This window comes from Python bivittatus, unplaced genomic scaffold (assembly GCF_059951505.1).
Source record: "Python bivittatus isolate LINGU-HERP-01145 unplaced genomic scaffold, Pbiv_v1 ctg000700_np1212, whole genome shotgun sequence".
NCBI lineage: Eukaryota > Metazoa > Chordata > Lepidosauria > Squamata > Pythonidae > Python > Python bivittatus.
Genome location: NW_028277098.1, coordinates 93,690,611 through 93,710,957, shown reverse-complemented (window position 1 = coordinate 93,710,957; position 20,347 = coordinate 93,690,611). Strand labels below are relative to the sequence as shown.

Here is a 20,347-nt window from a genome sequence, read left to right as displayed (position 1 = left end):
CACTGTCACTGCTGTTATGGATAGGAAGCTTTTTCTAACGTTGAGTCAGAATTTGCCTTCCCATAACTTTAATCCAAGATTTCCTGCCCTGAACTGTGGAATAAGAGAACAAGTCCTGACCTTCTTCTGTGTGACATCCTTTCAGGGATTTGAAGAATGATATTATATCCACTCTTAGTTGTCCCTGATCATTTTCATTGCCCTTCTTTGAAACTTGCAATTTCACTGAATCATTCTTAAAATGTGATGCCCAGAACTGGCTACAGGGCTCAAGGTGGGGGCCACCACGTATTTTGTGTTTATGTTCTTGTTCAAAGAATCAAGAAAGACACTGGTCCCATGTTTTACACAGAAGTGCTTTAATACCACTTTGAAATATGCATGCATCTAGTTGATGAAATACCTATTAAAAGAAAATGAAAACTCTGTGCAGCAGATCACCATCATCTAAGCAATAAATTGATAATTAACTTCCCTGGTAGGAAAGATTTGAAGATGGTTGTCTAGATGTAGGCTAAAGGCTATACTTGGGCTAAGGGGAAATAATTCATTCCTTCTTTCCTTTCTTATTTTGAAAAGGAGCAAAGGATGATGTTGTTTTATGATTTATTTTGAGCTTATAAACCTGATCTCCAAAGAGGGTTCAAGCAATTACATTTTGAAACTATTTCTGCTCGCTTTGCTCATATTGTTGCAGTAAGAGCAAAGGTTTCCTTGTTGTTATTGTTAACCCTGATAAGGTAGGCCAGAAGGCAATGGTTAAATATTCTAAGCGACTGCAACCTTATCGAAGACAACTATGAGGAATGTTAGAAATTCAAGGTACCGTGAACACACGCAGACTGGAATTACATATATCGCACCATTGGGAGAATAATTTTAAAAGTGTGTTGCTTAATGACTTTTCTCAACCATAATTTATCTGGCAGGAGGAGAACTTCCTCAGTTAGCAGAAGGGTGCACGCACACATTTGGTTTTTGTGCACAGCAAAATAACCAGTCTTAAAATATGTGAAATTAATAAAGACTTTTAAAAGAAGATGATAGATGAGCAGAGAGTTAATTACTCCAAGAATTGCAGTGGGGAATTAGTGATTCTTACGCACAGGAGCTGGCTGAGTGACTTTGGGCCAGACACTCACTCTCGGCTCTAAATGGGAAGCTGAAAAACATCTATCTACCAGCCCACACTGGACCAGCATGATAGATTATGGATCACAATCTTCAGTGAAGAGATATCCATCCTACAGTGGATTAATTTGGCTTATTGTAATGGTTATTCTTGTTATTCAGACATATATGTATATAATGCACATCACATGCATGTATTTCTCAGGAAGAAAAAATCTCCAAGGTTAGTTTTAATTGAAGGTTGCAATCCTAGGTTGACAAGTTGGAGGCACAGGGTATCACACAGGATTTTATCTGTGTTTATATACCTTTTCTGTCTACTCTTCCTGACTATGACCACTAATGAACCACCTGTTTCTCAGAAGGCAACACTCCCACGTTTACCTCCAGCCTCCTGGGGTCTTTTTTAGCTCCCATTTTCAGGGCAGGGGAGCACATCTCCCCACAGGGCACAAGGCTGCAGTCTCCAATTATTTTTACTGTGCTGGGAAACATCTGTTCCTAATTGGATTACAGTATTGCAACAATCTTTCTTTAGGGCCACTGTAAAGAGTCTTTGGAAATGGCAATTTGTCTGCAATGCAGCCATGAGACTGTTGGTGTCTCCTCGCAGGCAGGACCATATTACACTGCCCTGGTTCACACCAGAAGTGAATTAAATTCCAGGGAAGAAAACAGAACACCTCCTGTTGGGCTCTTTCAGAATGGGAAGTGTAAGCAGCTGAGGAGGCTTGAGCAGTATCACCTTCCTTTACCACCTTTGATAATAAAATTAAATTTCAAGAAGATCACCAGAAAAACCTCCTTGAAGCTGTCTAGAGTTTCAATTGGAAAAAAAAATACATGGTTTGATGCATTTTAACTGGTTGCTTCCAACTCCCCTGTGATAATACGTTTATGTAACAACAAGAAATTTTAGAAAATGGATTTATTATTGAAGAAAACATCCAGGCATACATAATCTGGCATTGCAAAGGATGAGTAATGGAAAAAAAAAAACAAGAAAAGACACTTGCTTGTCCTTCTCATCTGCCCAAGTTCCAGGCCCCTGCAAACTTTTGCACAAATAGAAACCCACTTTGTAAGGAAGCAGCTACTTAACTTCTCATCAAGAAAGCCTTCTGCATAATTTAAAGCAAATCACGGAATGGACATGATCCCCTCTCCTCAAGAATTCCTGCTACAGTTGCCATTTTTGTTTTTAAAACCCAGAATTATTTATGTGTTGATAGCACATAAACGATGACACAAGATGGCTAATTGGGAAGTGGTCAGGCATGGAGGAGAAATGAAGGAGACAGGAACTGAACAGTCAGAACTAGAACTTACCTCCTACCTGTCCATGGACTCTACCTGGTTTCAAAGGAAATAGGAAAGGTTTTCTAATGACCTGAACATGAGACCCCAGAATGAGTTTATTCGCTCACAGAATGAGCAAGTGGCATACACTCTGAACGTTTTTCAGAGCATACTTTTTATCATATAAAAAAGTCCCATGGCAAATTAATTTAGAAAACTCCTGGCTAAGGACAGGCCAAAAGCTATCATCATTTACTGCATATTTTTCCAAGAGAAATAAATCTAGGTTCCAGGGCATCCAGGAAATCCTCAGGCAGGCAGGCTGTTTTTGTCATCATCTGGAATAGAAAGGGACCACACAGATTCATTTTTCTCCAATATTCCTTCCTCTGCATAAACACGAGGCACATAAGAAACTAGGTTGTCCTCCAGGTTGGTCATGTCATCACATTTCTGCAAAGGAAGAAAGAAAACAGCCAGACTCTTGAACCTGATCACCTGTGCACCATAGCGCACTGGGATATAGTTTTAGCTCTCAAAAGCTTCATGGTGGCAAGGATGCAACTGTCCACTTTGGGGTGAAAAAAAATTGCCTTGATGCCACAGCTGGCTTTGGCAGAGATGGCTCTAATTTCTTCCCACTGAGATACAGGAGCTTGAACAATTACACCAAAGTTTTTATTCTTTCCAATTCACCACTGATATTTGTGGCAACTAGGTTTTCCTGAGAAAACCATGATTATGGTCTTAGAAAGATTGCTAGTAAGCCCTTCCTCCTTAGAGAATTCAGCGAAGACTTCTCCTGAGGCCTACCTGCTTAGCAAAAGACCAACCCTAACCCTACCTGCTTAGCAAAAGAATGGTTGCATCATCACCATACAGCAGTACTGCCCAATGCCCATTACTAAGTTCAGGATGGTGGAATTCCTTTCTGGCAGGTACCACTGAATTCACACAGCTATGAAACAACTAGAACACATCTCTGCTTCACTCCTGGACCCCTTGAAAAGTCTGCATTAAGGTGGCTAGTTCTATCACATCTAATGTGGGTGACTGTATTTTCATCCAGCATCCTGATTAGGATGGATAGCCACCAATCAGTAGATGTGAGGGACAGCTTCCACCAGAGTCCATCCTTTGGAATAGACATAAGTCAGTGAGAAAACATATTTTATTTATTTATTTATCAAATTTGTCACTGCCCATCTGGTTAAAAAACAACTCTGGGCATATAAGGGGCAATGCTGCCTACATGTATATTTATCTATTAAATTTATAAGACGGCACACTGATCCATTGAAGATCTGCTCTCCCTAAATCTTGCTTGCTCCTCAACTAGGAGTTTCTCCTGCTCCAGTCAATCCAATAACGTATAACACAAGAAGCAGGGGTATCATTTACAAGACACGTTTAATGGATGAAGGGCTTGTGCTGTTCCCATTCTTAATGTTGGAACAGTTATCAGTTATTGATTGGATCCAGCCACCTAACATTTGGAGTATATTGTTGAGTTGGGGAAAAAGAGAGGCCAAGACTGGGGCCCAAAAATCAGCATTTCCCTTCAGTAACTCTGGAGGTATGAGGTCACCACTGGGGGGGGTCCCACTTTTCAGCTGGCTCACTGCTTTAAGAGTGGGGCCAGGGAGGGTGCTGTGTGGCATCTCATATGGAGAACAGAGGACGGAAATGGGGGGGCTATATGGTGCTCTATAGAAGTCTTCCCATCTTGTAGCTGGAATCCTAACCTCCAAGCACTGAATCTTCTCATGTGACAGGCAAGCACTTCACTTCCAAATAGGCATGTATTTTTATCTTTCACAGACTGAAAGAAATCACTCCCAGTTTGTTTGAGCAGGGAGACCACTAAGAAATCTCAGATCTCTAGGCTGAGGCCATGCTCAAAACATATCCTACATTATGTAATTCAAAGTATTTGGAAAAAGGAAGCCCTGGTTTGCCTCCAGTTGCTTACTTGTTTCAAGGCAACAGCTGCTATTTCCAAAATTTTCTCCTGTGGTTTTTTCCTGCGTGTTTTATCGTTCTGATGATTCCAGATTTCCAGCTACAGAAAGGAGGAAAAAAGCAAGCTTCACAGTCACTCCCACAGTCACTCCCAAATCCATCCAGAAGGTCTTACCACTTCGCCTTCAAACATATATTTGGCTAGCCACCTATTCTAAACTGATGCATCCAAAGCTATTAGAAACAGTAGGAGATGTATTTAATTATATAATACAGAGGTGGACAATTTCTTGGTCCCCCTCCTGAGACCCCCAGAATCTGCTCCAACTTGGCAGCCAAGTTTCAGTTTCCCTGATTGTAGGTCATTTTGAGGCAGAAAACACTTAGCATAGGCTTAGTGCCATTTTAAAACAAAAAAATCCACTCCCCCAATGCAGAAAAGGGCAATGCCAGCCCTGGTTCCCATCCATAATGCAGTCCCACCTACTTTGCGGCTCTCAAGGACTCAAAAAATCATTATTTGCCTACCCATCTACCAATAAGTTTCCAATCCCAATTCAAATGGTTTATCTAACCTGATTCCAAGTATTGATAGTGTTAAAGGGTGAAGTTACACTTCCAGTAGGATGTTGGTGATTTTCTGTAAGCTTCATTGGCATCGCCCCCGAGACATTCTTTAGGGGGAAAAAGGGAATACAGAACTTATAACGAATCAAATTACAGCACACTTTTTAATGTTTGGATATTGTAGGATCTAGAATCATTGGAAGGATTCCCAATAAAATCTGTATCTTCCTGAAGTCCACCTCTCCAAGGCCAGTCCTTTCTGACAGCAGAATACCTATGACATTTGTCTTCTTCTCACCCTCAATCATGATGGGTCAGAGCAAAGGCCAGGGATATCTGCAGATGATACCTCTTTTCATCAAAATGTTGAAAACAGTGTCACACCGCAACACCAGAAGCTCCACCACTTTGGGGCATAGATATGATGTCACAACAGACATACCAAAGGGGTGTGTCTTGCATCATGATGACACGATCCTACTTTTGTCCTGCTGCCCCTCTCTGACTATTCCTATAGTTGCTGCTGCTAAAGGCCAAAGAAATTGATAGGTACTTTGAACATTCTACAAACATTTCCTACCTCTAATAGAAGAGAATATATGTAGCTCAGGGTTGCATTGTGGAGTTCTTGGGGTTCTCTGGGCTTGGTTGTTTTCTTGCAGATGTTTCATTACCCCTAGCCAGATAACAAAACATCTGCAAGAAAACGACCAAGCTCAGGAAATCCCAAGGACTCCACAATGTCCTACCTCTCCTTGCTAACTGAAAAAGGAAAATATTTAGAAAGAATTCTGATGGATAAACCATCCTTAGATACAACTACAAAATTAAAGGAATTACTGTATATGAAATAATCCCAATTCTGGTAATGACAAGTGAATTAAAGTTTCTGGGCTCACATTCCTGTACTATGTCTGTCAAAGAGATTAGAACCCACCCATGTCTGGAGCCATAAACCATTTTAATTGGTAACTTTTAATTTTAATGTAGTAATGTTCAAAGGTTGTGGAACAGTCCAAGACATGGTAAAGAAGAAACAGATGTAAAGACATCCTGAGTCATTAAATGCTCACAATCAGCTTAGTCAATTTTACTACTCTAAAGCACATCAATCCATTTTTTAAGGTCAAGATTAGGGGTGCCTCAGACAAGGGTGGGAGGGGACACTGTGTTTGGAGGGGTATCATAAAACAAGTCATGTTTTAGGAATGACTATCGTAAGAAGAACAAGTGCCAGAAATTATTCAAATCAAATATAGCTATGATTCAACTCTTCTCTCCTTATAGATAATACTGCACTGAGGAGCATAAATATGAAACTATGCCACTCGTTTCATTCTGGCTCCTGCAGATCATCCCTTATTGGATAATCTCTATAAGCACTGGATCAGTGGTATGAAGGGTGACACTTTATTCTAGTTACCTCAAGAACTTGTGGTTTTTCTTTCAAAATGTTTGCATACACTGAGGATGGTGCTGCATGGTTTCCCAGGTCTGGTGTATCCTAAAAGTGACAATAAGGCAGCTGGATAAAGGAAAAGAAAGTCTCTTTGGATAGTTGCAATTGGCAAAACATTACAATTTGGAAGATTGTACTAATACTTTCTTAGGGGTAACTTCCAATGAACTCAATGAAACTTCCTTCTGGGTAGCATGCACAGGCTTATACTACAAATCTAGGACCTGTTCCTGAAATGTCAGGGGGAGTGGCCAGTGATATTATTTCTCACCTGAGACAAAACATGTTGACTTTCTTCATTGTAGTTAATCAGGGATTGGTTGCCTGCTTCATATGGAATGAAGGCAGGGCCTTTCTCCACTTTTGAGATGCAGGAACATAGCAGGACAGCCAGGCCCACTGCATAAAAGGAAGGGGGAAACAAGCAATGTCACAAATGTGATCTTCTCCAGCATCTTTTCTTATTAGCCGCTAACCTTTTAGTTGAATCTCTGCCCAGCACAACTGTTTCAGCTGAAGGTTTTTCTTGGGCCATCACCTTTCTTTGTTCTCCTGCCTTTTCCTCCATCTTCTTTTCTTACCATAAAACTTACATTATGGGAATGGAGGGGGGGAAGGGAGAATAGCTGCTTAAAGTCTTTTGATTGCTAGTTCCAGGAATCCTTGGAACCAGAGAAGAATGGTGGCCAAATTATTTCATAAGGAGATGGGACAGCATGCTTTTTAAATCAGGATGAGGGTGTTTGACAATGGTTGCATCTAAGAAAAAGAGGGTAGTTGCTTCCACATGGCACTGAGTAAGGACACAGCCCACTCATAATATATGCTTGATCTAAGATTTACTATCAACCAAAATAAATGATTCTCAGACGCTTCTGAGATTCCAGTCCAAGGATGAAAAGCAACAATCTGGCTTACTGAAAGGTAAAATTGCCAACAAAGAAGAGGGTTGAAGAGTCATTTAACTGTATTCTTGATATATTTTGACTAAAATTATACAACATGCTTTCCTATAATATGGTTTATTTGTTTTTGGCTTAACATGTTGGGTGAACCCAGACATTACACTTTGAAACCATAGGTTAAGGGCCAGCATAAGGGTTGGACCCAGCCACATATGGCTTATTCAGTAAACCAGTTAAACAAATTGTGGTTTAGTGTATGTATCCAGTCACACCCAGACACACAGTTCAGTGAAGGCGAAACTCTTCAGTGAGCAAAATACAACAGGCATAGCCTGGGAACAAATATTGGAACTGCAGTGATTGTATTGACCATGACATAATAGCATTTCCCAGTGAACTGATGGTCTCACTGCAGTTGTGAGAATCAAGTAGAAAACATGTATCAAATCAGCTCTCTCTTCACAATTACAGAATTTATACCCATAACAGGAAGAAGAATCTTTCGCAAAGTTCTCTATGCACAACTCTTAGGAAACACAGGTTAAGGAGAATAATAAAGAAAGGTTCCACCAATCTTGCCCAGTTGTACAGAAAATGACATCTGGATCTTGGTTCCTTTAGGATCAGTAGGCCAACCTCTGGACCTTCAGCATTTGCTCACAATGGCTTTCTTCACACTCTCATCCCTATATTACATGACAGTCCATATATAGGCCTGGGTTAAGCTGTAAGTAGGCTGGTTTGTTTTAGCTTTGCATGAAGTATCAATCCACCCAGTGTTCATCTATTATACTAGAATTATGTGGAATTTAGTCAAGGTCATTATTGTTTGCTCAAAAGCCCAGGTTTTAAAAATCCTGGTTTACCATTATGTGAACTCAGCCAAGATTTATTTAACATTTCATACCATCCCTGTATAGCTCTGCAACCCTAAGGCAGCCTACAAAGTGTTTTTAAGAACAATATAGGATGCAAATGTTGGTATACAACACTAGAGTGTGAAAATAAATTATAATCAAATAAATGATGGGGTCTATTTTACACATCATAACTGACTGCAATTCCTCTGAAATCCAACTTACTGAGATTAAATGTGATGGTGGATGATGTCTGATCATTCCCAGCTAGCACCTTCTAACAGTGGGGATGGCTAAACAAAATAGGAAATATTCAACTGTGGCTTGTCTAGGCTTCATCCAAACCATTATTCCTGGCTTATTGCTCTCCCACAAGTCAGAATAACAAGTCAAGACTATTCTTGGTTTTAAGATCCAGAGTTTTAAGAAAGCAGGATGCCAGAGATCCCACTTGGAGTTCACTGTTAAACAAAATACAGATGGAAGCTTCCAGGGTTGTTTAGCTTAAGATTAATAAATCTGGGCTGCAAAAATCAATGTGACTATTAGATAGCCACAAAGACATGCAGAAGACTCTCTTTGCTTCCATCTTTTGTAGACCAAATATAGGAGCCCTAGTTTAACTATTCTAGGTTTTGGAGGACTCAAAAGGGGGTGATTGGCATGATACATCAATGTATTGATTCAATTCCAATAATCCAGAATTCAGAAAAATAGGCATTTATTTTGCACTTGAACCAGCCAAAGGTTTAGCTGCATCATAAATAGATTCCCAAACGTTCACTTTTAGATTAGACACACTTACTTCAGAGGGTTATTCCACAACCAAGACATCATAACTAAAAAGTCTGCTAAGATGAACATGGGAGAACGTGGAGCAGGCTCCCCAGTGTTGATCTGATTGGAATGGGTTGCCACCCAGAAGAGACAGCATCATTTAGGGCAGTGTTGTCCAAACCTGGCCACTTTAAGATGAGTGGACTTCAACTCCCAGAATTCCCCAGCCAGCCATGCTGGCTGGGGAATTCTGGGAGTTGAAGTCCACTCATCTTAAAGTGGCCAAGTTTGGACAACACTGATTTAGGGCTTTCAGAAAAGTTAAAGGCAGGATTTTGAGTACCTATTCACAGTAGCTGTTGATAGTAGTTATCTGATGCACAGCAACCACAAAATGGTGCATGTTTTTCTACTAAGCAAAATACAGTGTCACATTACTCACATATCAATAATAGAAATGCAGCCACAATTGTGCCAGTTGCTCCCCCGCTGAGACCCAGTGATACAGCTGCCAATTCAAGGGGTGGCTCACATGTGATCCCATCTGGACAAGAGCATACCTTGACATGCAGGCTCTGTTGCCTGGAAAACCCTTGCAAGTCAAGTATGCGGAGAGGCACCGAGTAATTGCCAGGAGGGAGGCTTTTCAGCATAAAAAGATCAACAGAATTACCTACAAAACAGAAGGAAAGAACAAAAACATGTGTCATTCTCCAACTATCACATCCTTGCTAAGATGATGCTAATATTTTATTTATTTATTTATTTATTTATTTATTTATTTATTTATTTATTTATTATTAAATGTGTATGCCACTCATCTCCCCCAACGGGTGACTCTGGGCAGCTCACAGTTAAAAATCAAAAGCCCATAAACAATTAAAATACCCGATAAATAATTAAGTTACTCCATCCATAAAAATCCACTATAAAACAAACCCTATATCAAAATACTAAAGACATTCAAGATGACGGGGGGGGGGTAAAATCAATTACCCCACAAGCCACTTCCACTGATACGAGCCCCCATCCGGCCCCCAGGCCTTCTGGCATAGCCAGGATTTCACACCTTTCCTGAAGGCCATGAGAGTGGGGGCACACCGCACCTTGGGAGGTAGATTGTTCCATAGAGCGGGGGCCACAGCAGAAAAGATTCCACTAGTCGAAATTCCTTGACTGGTGGGGTCTGCAACATGCCCCTTCTGCCGGACCAAGTGGGGTGGGCTGAGATAACAGGAGCGAGATGGCTCCTCAGATAACCTTGTCCAGTGCCATGAAGGGCTTTAAAGGTGATGACCAACACCTTAAATTGGACCCAGAATATTGCAGTAAGGACTAGCAGCCTGACACATTTCAAGTGCTACCTACTGGAGTATGAATGCTTTAAATGTTTGGAGCTGGTTGGATTTTTATAAACATTCCAGGGAAGACTCCTACAAGTTGGATTAGCTGCTGAGCCTGCCTTGGATTCTAACACCCACCATCCTAGAAGCCTTCAAAAGGACTGCTGACATAATAGTAAAGGAATGAACATTATTAAAAATTATACCTAGCATTAATTACTTATCTTTAAAGTGTTTCACCACCCTAGGGCTCCCATTCCTTCCTGTACTGGATTTTTTTTCTTGTTTTTTAATTTAGTGTGTTAGGTAGACCCAGCTTGTTGGGTTTATTTACCCCTTAATGTATTCTGTGAACCAAGAAAATGAATTCCTTCTTTAACATATTGTGTGAATGTAGTTAAAAAATTCAGTCATGCCTTAATAAATCCCGAGAATACCATGGAGAGCCAAGAAAACAAACAAATGGATCACTGAATAAATCAACCCAGAGTTCTCACTCAAGGCACAAATGACCAGGCTCAAACTGTCCTATTTCAGACACATTATGCAAAGCCCTAGTTCTCTGGAAAAGGCTCTAATGCTGGGAAAGGTGGAAGAGAAGAAGAGGGCGACCAGCAGTAAGGTGGATGGACTCAATTACGGTGGCAATTGGGGCACCATTGAAAGACCTGAAAGACCAGGTTAGGAGATCATCATGGAAAAAATCCATGACGTGGCTGCTAGGAATCAAAAACAACTTGATGGCACATAATCAATCAATCAATCAATCAGTCAAAGGAATTTAAAGATCACCTTGGGAAATATGCAAGAACTGATAGGAGGCATGTGGAGAAATGATTACACAATTCAAAAACTGAAGGAAGCATGAGAAAGAAACTCAAAAGAATCCCACCTTGATTTTATTATAAAATGGGGGAGAGAGAAATTCAGGCAGGCTTTCAAGATTCTGTTTCTAGCCTACAACAATACAGTAGCACTGATGGAATCTATCTGGTGTTTGTTTTTTGACCTGGCCTGCCTTGAAGGGCTGATGATCCCTGAGACTTCCACGCTTCTCCATTCCCAGGAAAAACCTTGCCAAGAGGTGAAATCAAAGGACATGGTGATTCCCTATTAGAAGTCATTTACCAGAGCTCTCTCCCAGTCTCCAGGAATTTTCAGTACCCTCCAAAGCGTCTTCCAATTGGAATGTAAAAGGTTCTGCATATGGATAGGAATCTTTATCCTCAGCTTTTATATGGAAAGGACCCTCTTCTTTTCCATCACAGACTACCAAGAATGGTGTAACTAGCATTGGAGCATTGTCATTAAGGTCAGAGAGGTACAATTGGATTGTACCTGTGCCAGTTAATGGTGGAATACCTGGGAAAGAAAACAACATTTTGATTTTTTTTTTTAAATCTACAGAAGCAGGAAGAAATCTTCAGAACTATATAATTTAGACATAAGGTTTGCATGCAGTTCTCAAAAACTCTAGAAGTGGTAAGTTGTCAAGCTGCAGTGTAGTACAAGAAGAAAATGGCCAAATAGAGACACTAATCAAATTTTAATTCATTTTATAAAAGTAAATCCAGCTGTATCAAATACAGTTTTTTCCCCTACCCACACAAACTTTTCTGTTTTGGTCTTATCTATCTTTTGAAGCACAACCCCCCAGAAAACCAGAAAGGCAAGAGCAGTCCTGAAAAAATGTAATGCACCACTGAATGTAATGATAGATTTTATCCATTACTGTAGGCATCTGACCTCCTCAGCAAACTTTCTACATCACTGTCTTTGATATGCCACCTCTATTATCAGTCTAGAAATCCTATCTATTCTAAACTTAAAATCCTCATCCATCATCCCAACTGGACCTCTTTCAAAATAAATGGATAGATCATTGGCCAGAGTTCAACTGGGTTCAGAAAATGATTTACGGCAGAAAAGCATCTTAAGAAAGCTTCACAGCTTCTTATAAATATATGCAAGAAATCCTTATCATTTTGTTCATATTTTTCTTTGTAGGTATTTAAAGCTTCTAGCCTCATTATTCAAAAAGGTCTCAGAGCACATGATCTATTGTCTCAAACAATCTGAAGCCCACAAACCTGAATGCCACCCACCACACGCAATAAATATGCTGCAAGATTGTGGACATATTTATGAAGGATTGTTGATTCGTGGTAGACTACATGCTTTGTGTGCAAAAGGTCCATGCTTTATATGTGGCATCTCTTCACTGACTGCAAAAAGCAAAGACTCTGATCTTAACCCTGGAGAGCTAGAGAAGCCCAGATGGACCACTGATCAGCCCCAGTGGCACCAGTTTTCTACATTTTCTTAAGTCACTGATAGGGAGCAAAGAGAGCTTTAACAGGCCCTTGATTGGGTAACATTCAAGGCAGATGGGATATTACCACTTTGAGGATACCCAACTGCATAAGTCAGTGTTGTCCAAACTTGGCCACTTTAAGATGAGTGGACTTCAACTCCCAGAATTCCCCAGCCAGCTGGCTGGGGAATTCTGGGAGTTGAAGTCCACTCATCTTAAAGTGGCCAAGTTTGGACAACACTGGCATAAGTCAACTACCTTTCAGCCTTAGATTCTAATAATCAAATGAGGATGTTCATTATTTATTGAGTTTCCATTGTTGTTCCCATTTTATGCAACCTTCCATCATTTAACAAAACAAGATAAGATGCTTTCCGAAGACCAGTTGTTTTTCAGATATTTTCTACCGCTATTGTGGTTAAATAAAAAAACACCCTACTTTATCAAAACCTTAACTGTTTTAGTGTAAAAGCCCTAATCAAATTTACCACTGAAAGCAATGAGAATTACCTCCATGTAAATCTGTTAAGGATTTGAATGCTAAATGATATACAGGATAATACTGGAAATGCAATTCCTACCCTAAATTAACCTACCCACCATCACCATTCCAAATACAACAATAAAGATGCAGGCCTTAACTATAATTTTCTCCTCCCTCAAGTCTTCTCTACAAGTCATGGCATTAAACTTAAAAACACAGATCTGTAACACTTGTTAACCAACATTAAAATTATGCCAAATTCAAATAATTCACTTTCAGGTGAACACACCTACTGCCTGCTGTGCCAATTTTTCAAGGGGTGCTTTGCTTCAGTGAAGGTTTGAGCAAAGCAGCCTTTCAAAACTGCTTCACCAAGCATAGTGGCCTTTTCAGTTCTAAGGGTGAAGCAAAGTACCATGTAGCTTCATAGTGTCCTACTCCACAGACCCTCAAAGATTCTCCCATAGCACTACCCAAGCTTTGGCAAGCACTGTCAGAGAAGGCATTGCTCAGCCTCTTCTAGACCACCTACTAAAGTTTTGGTGAGACCTGTGCAGAACTCATTGCTTCCCTTGGTAAGCTGAGATGGAAAACATGTTCCCCCATCTTCTCTGACACACCCTTGCCAAAGCACAAAAAGGCTTCTTCGCAGTGGAAATTTGGGCACCCAAGTCTCTTCTGGATTTGGCAAGAGAGAAATAGGGAGCAGGGAGAAGCTTGGTGGTAATGGAAAGGGTGTTACTGTGTTACCTTTTTTTGCTTCAGTAAAGATAATCACCTTGCCTGCAAGAAGCAAATCTGTTTGTGAATGTGTAGCTAGCTCATCCTGTATAGAATTTCAGCCCTTATAATTTTAGCAGACCAGAACTGTAAGTAATAAATGTCCCTATTATTGTCAGCAACAACAGCAATAAAAATAAACCCTTTCATCATGAAAGCAAAATGTTGAACTGATTAAATGCTTCAGATCCAAATCATAAATTATTTTTAAATTTCTGGATCTATTGCATACAACCATAGTGAAATATGTCCAACACCCTACAAAATATAGTTATGTTCCTATATGTTCGGGAACTCTGTCAACCCTTGCACAACAACTAGAAAAGATTACCTTTGAAGAAAATACTAGCATTCCAACTTTCACAACACACATAGAGAAAACCAGTTCTGAAATTCTATTAGATTGGGATGACTTTGAATTTTTGCTGAACCTTGACCTTGTCTATCCTCAAGAACTCACAGAGAAAGAGGAAGGAACTTACCATCATCAATGGCGTGAATCACAATAGTGTACATGCTGTTGTTCACAAATGGGGATTCTCTATCAAGAGTTTTTACAGCTGTCACAATTCCAGAATTTTCATTGATCTTCACCCAACCACCTGGATCAGACACTACTTTGTATCTTAAAAAGCAAATATTTTAAACATAAGTGATAAAATTTTATGAATAGTTATATAGGCCAGATAGAGTTTGTCTCCTACCCTCCACTGGACTGGAAATTAAGTATCATGGCCAGTGTTCCTCAGCCTAGAGTTTGGAAGGCATTTCAAAGAATACCATGTTGGCTGGAAATTTTGAGAATTACAGTCGCAGTACATCTGGAGGTTGCCAGGTTAGGGAAGGCCACTGTAGCCTAGTTTTACGAAGTGTTTTAATAAACAAAATCTGTCATTTTTTCCAATCTTTAGTGTTAGAGATTAGCCCTGAAATTTATAAAGAACAGATGAAATTTTCTCTGAACAAGTAGAGAGTGGGTTCACCTCTACTGTGTAATTATGAAAAATAATTTCCCACACAAGAATTAGGGAATTAGATTAGATTATAATGTTTCCTGACATGGTCAAAATCTCAAATTTTTAGTGAAGTTATACAGCATCTTTACTTCTTACCCAAATACAAGACTGATAACCCTAAGAAGGTGGAGTTGGCCAAATTCATCTCACTTTTAAATCATTAGGTTCACATGATTTTGTTTGAAATCAATTGCACTTTGTTTTGATGTTTTATTTAAAAAATAATGGTGGTGGTGATGATATTCCTTCTGTCAAAAAGTAAAAAAGTAAGTTTGGCAAAGCTACATGAAAAATGAATTCTCTGCCTGGGTACTACCACTGAAAAGACTATGACATAGAAGAGGTTTGTGCTAAGGAGAAAATGTAAGGAAGCAACTTCAAGAGACCTCCAGCAATGTTCACAGAGGAACACCAGCCATAAGCACTCACCTTAACTTGTCTTGTGCTATGTCTGGATCCTGAGCTACATATTGTACAAGTCTGGTTCCAGGCATCAGCCCTTCTTGGTGTTGAAGATTAAGAATTGGAGGATTGAACTGAGGGGCATCGTTCTGATCTGTGACATTAATGCTCACTGACACTTCAGACAATTGTGGAGGAGCAATGATGCTCACCAAGCCTCTCTCACATAAAAAGAAGGGCTCTTCATTCTCCACAACAATGAGAAGTATCCTCACAGAAGGACTATCGTAGACCAAAGGCTGAAAAAAATAAACCACAAGAGTTTCCATTATTACATTCTGGCTTCCTCTTCCATCTTCCTAGATCTGATGCCATCTAGAGGAGTGCCACCTGCAGTTCCCATAATCCATAGTCAGTGTAGCCAATGGAATGATTCTAGAAATCTTATCTCTATCTTTGTTAACTTGCCTTACCTTGATGACACTTAAAACACCTTCATTAGTTTTCGGATCCGTCACAATAGCAAAGTTTCCTCTTTTATTTCCTGACTTTATTGTATACTTGGCTCTCCAAGCACGTGTATTAGGACTATCTTTATCTTCCACCTTGAGGCGAAGGATATCATCTTTGGTTGTACCCTCTGGGACATCCGTATGATACTTGGAAGACACAGAAAGAGTACTGTGACACATAAAAGATAGTTTCCAGCACTGTATCCCATTATCTCTCTTGCCAAATCACGACCAAGAGGCAGAAGGCTGAGATGGGTTACGCAGGCAGAAGTACATAGAGATTTAAATTACTAAAACTGTCAAAGGCAAAAAGTGAGATTACCTTCACTCCAATAACAGTCCCAAATGCACACCACTGTTCTTTTCTGGCATGGACAAATGGTGGCATTCCTTTCTGAATTAAATGGTTACCATGCATTCTTCTGACCCAGGAAAACCATCCACTTGGGAATAATTTTACCATTGGCATGCCCCACAAAGAGAAATCAAAAGGATCTCCTTGCTGTATACCTTCATAGTTGGACCAATAATTTAATAATGATGCCAAAGAACATTGACATGGCAGAATTCTTATTCTGCTTAAGGGAGCAACAATAGGGTTACCACTCTTAATATCGACTCCCCAGTCAAACTGAATCTATGCTTGCTAGTTACATAGCATATCAAGGTGGGCAATATACAACCCTCCAAATCATGCTGAACTACAGATCCCAGGATCCTCCACCAATGGCCATGTTGGCTGGACCTGCACTTCAGCAACATCTCAAGGAATGGAATGCAGGTCTTCCTAACCATCACAAAGTGAAGTACTTCAGAAGGAAACCATGCTTTATGACTACAAATCTTGTTCTGAGAGCCTGCAAATGTGAGTTAAAGGAAGATACTTTTATTCTTCATGGCTGGGTCCAGTATAAACTCTCTCACATTATCAGTACTGATCTTAAGCATCTTACATTTTCTTGGGTGAATATAGGCAAATTGTTGTTAGAATCTTCTAGAGCAATATTGATTGTTGCAGTTGATGACAAGGATGGAGATCCACGGTCTGAAGCCCTGATCAGAAGTCTGAAAGTTCTATCAGCCTTAAAGACAGAAAAGTTTAAAAACAGGATCTTTTTACCAAAATAAATTTGATATTATCATTATCCTTTTGGAAATTTGTAAAATTGGGGTGTGAATTTTGTCATTCCTCTCTAAAAATGCAGTCCAAAAAATAAAGATAGAGTGGAAAAATAAAAGTTCACGATTAACTAGACTATATGCGATGCCAGAGTTTAATACACACAGTCTCAGTTCCCTCAAACACCTAAGGATCATTCTGATTCATTTGTCAAAGTATCTATATCATGCATTCACTTTGAAATATATCCTGGACTTGCATTGATATTCTATAGCCACAAGCTAAACTCAGGTGGAGAACTATTTAATTAGGTAGTGATTTTGGTGATATACAGTATATATACACACACACATGCATACACATACATAATACACACACACACACACACAAACACATACAATTTTGTAACATCTGTACAAATAACATGCATTTCTAGTCACTTATCCTGCAAGAAGATTTGTGAGTCAGACTTTGATGTTTACCTCTTATTTTATCTTCCAACTCACTAGTCATTTTGTGATGTTGTGTCAGGTAGGAGAAAATAGATCAAAATACAGTGGTACCTCGGGTTACGAACGCCTCTGTTAACAAACTTTTCGGGTTACGACCAGCTCCAGCCGCAAAAATTTACCTCGGTTTGCGAACTCCGCCTCGGGGTACGAACAGGATAGGCGGCCATTTTCCCTCCCGTGACACGGTCCACGGCCATTTTTCCGCCCCTGACACGTGGTCCGCGGCCATTTTTCCGCCCCGACACATGGTCCATGGCCGTTTTCCACCCCTGACACGTGGTCCACGGCTATTTTCCACCTGACACATGGTCCGCGGCCATTTTTCCACCCCTGACACATGGTCTGCGGCCATTTTCCGCACCTGACACGTGGTCCACGGCCATTTTTCTGCCCCTGACACGTGGTCCGTGGCCATTTTTCCACCCCTGACACGTGGTCGTAGGGAGGGGGACTCTCCCTCCAACCAATAGCCACCTCCCTGTCCTCCACGCCAGAACGGATTAACGGTAATTACATTGAACCTTATGGGGAAATTTCCTTCGGGTTGCGACCAATTCGGGGTGCGACCAGAGTCACGGAACGAATTAAGTTCGTAAACCGAGGTTCCACTGTAGCTCTGTGATTTGTTAACAAGTAGTTAAATTTAGCTAATTTCCTGGCTCCAAATACCAATTCTATCCACATTCTTTTTAATGTTCATTCGCAACACTCAGAAGAGCTAAGATGAGCATTTAGTTTAATGGGGTGGATTAAGGTTAGCTATTGACCTACTAGACTGGAAGACAGAATCAACAAGACCTGGTGACAGTCTAATTTTATTGGATGGTTTTACTGGAGCGTCTGCATGGCAAGATACAGATCTCATGTAAACATCATTGTAACTTTGTTTGTAAGCACTGTACCTCATAATCCAAGCATTGTGTAATGCGTATTAAGCCACTAGAGGAATCCATAGTGAAGAGAGGAGGCTTCAGATGAGGTGTTTGTGAAAGCAGACAAAATACCACTTCAGAATTTGCAGTGCCTTCTTGGTCTTTATCCACTGCTGTGACATTGAAAACAGGTTCATCTACAACAGGGAAAATTGAAGCACATTGCAGCAATATCATGTATTTCACAGGGATCTATGGATGGAATATGTATTCCCAAGCGTATATACACTTATATATGATGCCTAGTGTTTCTGTCCAGAAAAGGCCACCATCTCCCCATTTATGCCACTTAAAGGATAATCTAGTCTTTGATTTTACTCCACAAGATATGCCATGAGGGATATACAATACTAATCCCCTTTTCTCCATCGTCAGAATCACCCAAAAACTGCACTGAAACTCTTGCATGGTCTTACTTTTGGGGGCTTCAAGGACAAATAGGTAGACTTTATTACAGTGAAAGCCCAACAGCTTAACATAACATATTTGGACTAAGTGTCCAAGTGGTAATACAATATACAATAAAACTAATTGTAATTCATTTGTTTAATTAATATGTTAAAAAAAAAAGGAGGGGAGTTAAGTACAATAATTGAAGATGATAAATTTAGAGTATGTAATTCCAGCTAAGTCTAGTGGCTTTTGATACCAACAGATATAGGGTTAGCCATTTCAGCCATTTTCTTGGAAACGTCAGTGTACTGAACACTTACTAAAAAGTGCATTGTTGTTTGTTAGTGGCAACTTGAATATTTTGCTGCTGGAGGAGTTATCGATTCTGCTCTCCAGTGTTGATAGACTGGGCAAGCTGGGAGTTTATGAGTAACTATCTCAGTTTCAGTATCAACACAGATACAGTTGATTGTGAAAAGGAACATGGTTATGTCTCCTTGTTAAATCAGGAAGTAAATTAGATGCACCTTGAAGTGTGCGTCCAATTTATGCATTCAACTGCATATTCCCTATGTGACTTTCAATACTGATCATGCAGTTTCATTTCATCTGTAACTGGAAATGAATAGGAAGAAATACAGATTTCTTCAAAAGGGACTTTAAATTGTACTATGACAGTGAAAAATCCCAGAAAGTAAAAATGATTGAAGCAGCATAAAAGCATTGGTAATAAACAAACACATAAAGATTCTCAAAGTCTTGCTGGACAATACAAATGCCTGCACATTCAACCATGGGTTCCTTCCCACCACCAAGCCACAACCTAAATGTTATAGACCAAGAGGTAAACTAAATTGGAGGCAACAGACTTCACGGTGGGGATACCACAGAATAAGGAATTTAGCATGGCAGATTTCATGGTACCCTGTTGCCCATCATCAACTGACTATTGGTTAAAGAACTTTTCCCATTTCACCATAAACTAACATGGCCATTTATCAAATTTCCCACTGTAGTATCCAAACTTTACAAATTTCCCCAAAACACCAGGGTGACTGGTCTTCCTGGATTGTAGCAAGAAGGGACAACTGTAGAAGCAAAAGGGTTAAAACTCCTCAGAAGTTTCATTATTGGCCATCTTCCAGAAGCAAGAATGTTATGTATTCTTCAGAGAAGAAAGAGTCACAACCAGGCTCTACAAAAGTGAGTTATGGTATTAGAAACGTTTAAGAAACCTTAGAAAGGTTCAAGAAACCATATGGCTTGTACAATGGAGGTGCAGGTGCGAATACAGGACAGCAGTTGAATTCCTCTTCCAAACTCTCTTCCCAAAAAGGAGAGAGGAGAGGAGAGGAGAGGAGAGGAGAGGAGAGGAGAGGAGAGGAGAGGAGAGGAGAGGAGAGGAGGGGAAGGGGAGGGGAGGGGAGGGGGAGGGGAGGGGAGGGGAGGGGAGGGGAGGGGAGGGGAGGAGGGGAGGGGAGGGGAGGGGAGGGGGAGGGGGAGGGGAGGGGGAGGGGAGGAGAGGAGAGGAGAGGAGAGGAGAGGAGAGGAGAGGAGAGGAGAGGAGAGGAGGGGAGGTTGA

General features: G+C 40.3%; 1 protein-coding gene across 2 annotated transcripts in view; it reads right to left on the bottom strand.

The window, feature by feature from the left end:
* Positions 1-866: 866 nt before the first annotated feature.
* Positions 867-20,347, bottom strand: part of LOC103067586 (cadherin-like protein 26) — a 33,529-nt gene continuing 14,048 nt past the window's right edge. Inside the window, exons 6-17 of one of the 2 annotated variants that reach the window (XM_088153821.1) lie at positions 18,343-18,509; positions 16,762-16,890; positions 15,770-15,955; positions 15,324-15,595; positions 14,361-14,503; positions 11,429-11,662; positions 9,400-9,630; positions 6,690-6,817; positions 6,383-6,463; positions 4,968-5,066; positions 4,403-4,492; positions 867-2,883 (exon numbers count right to left, since the gene is read on the bottom strand). In XM_088153821.1, coding sequence (XP_088009947.1) covers positions 2,740-2,883; positions 4,403-4,492; positions 4,968-5,066; positions 6,383-6,463; positions 6,690-6,817; positions 9,400-9,630; positions 11,429-11,662; positions 14,361-14,503; positions 15,324-15,595; positions 15,770-15,955; positions 16,762-16,890; positions 18,343-18,509 — 1,904 coding nt within the window. In that variant the 3' untranslated portion in view covers positions 867-2,739. Of the gene's footprint in view, positions 2,884-4,402; positions 4,493-4,967; positions 5,067-6,382; positions 6,485-6,689; positions 6,818-9,399; positions 9,631-11,428; positions 11,663-14,360; positions 14,504-15,323; positions 15,596-15,769; positions 15,956-16,761; positions 16,891-18,342; positions 18,510-20,347 lie in introns of those variants that run through there. The other variant, XR_015798447.1, reaches the window with a different exon arrangement.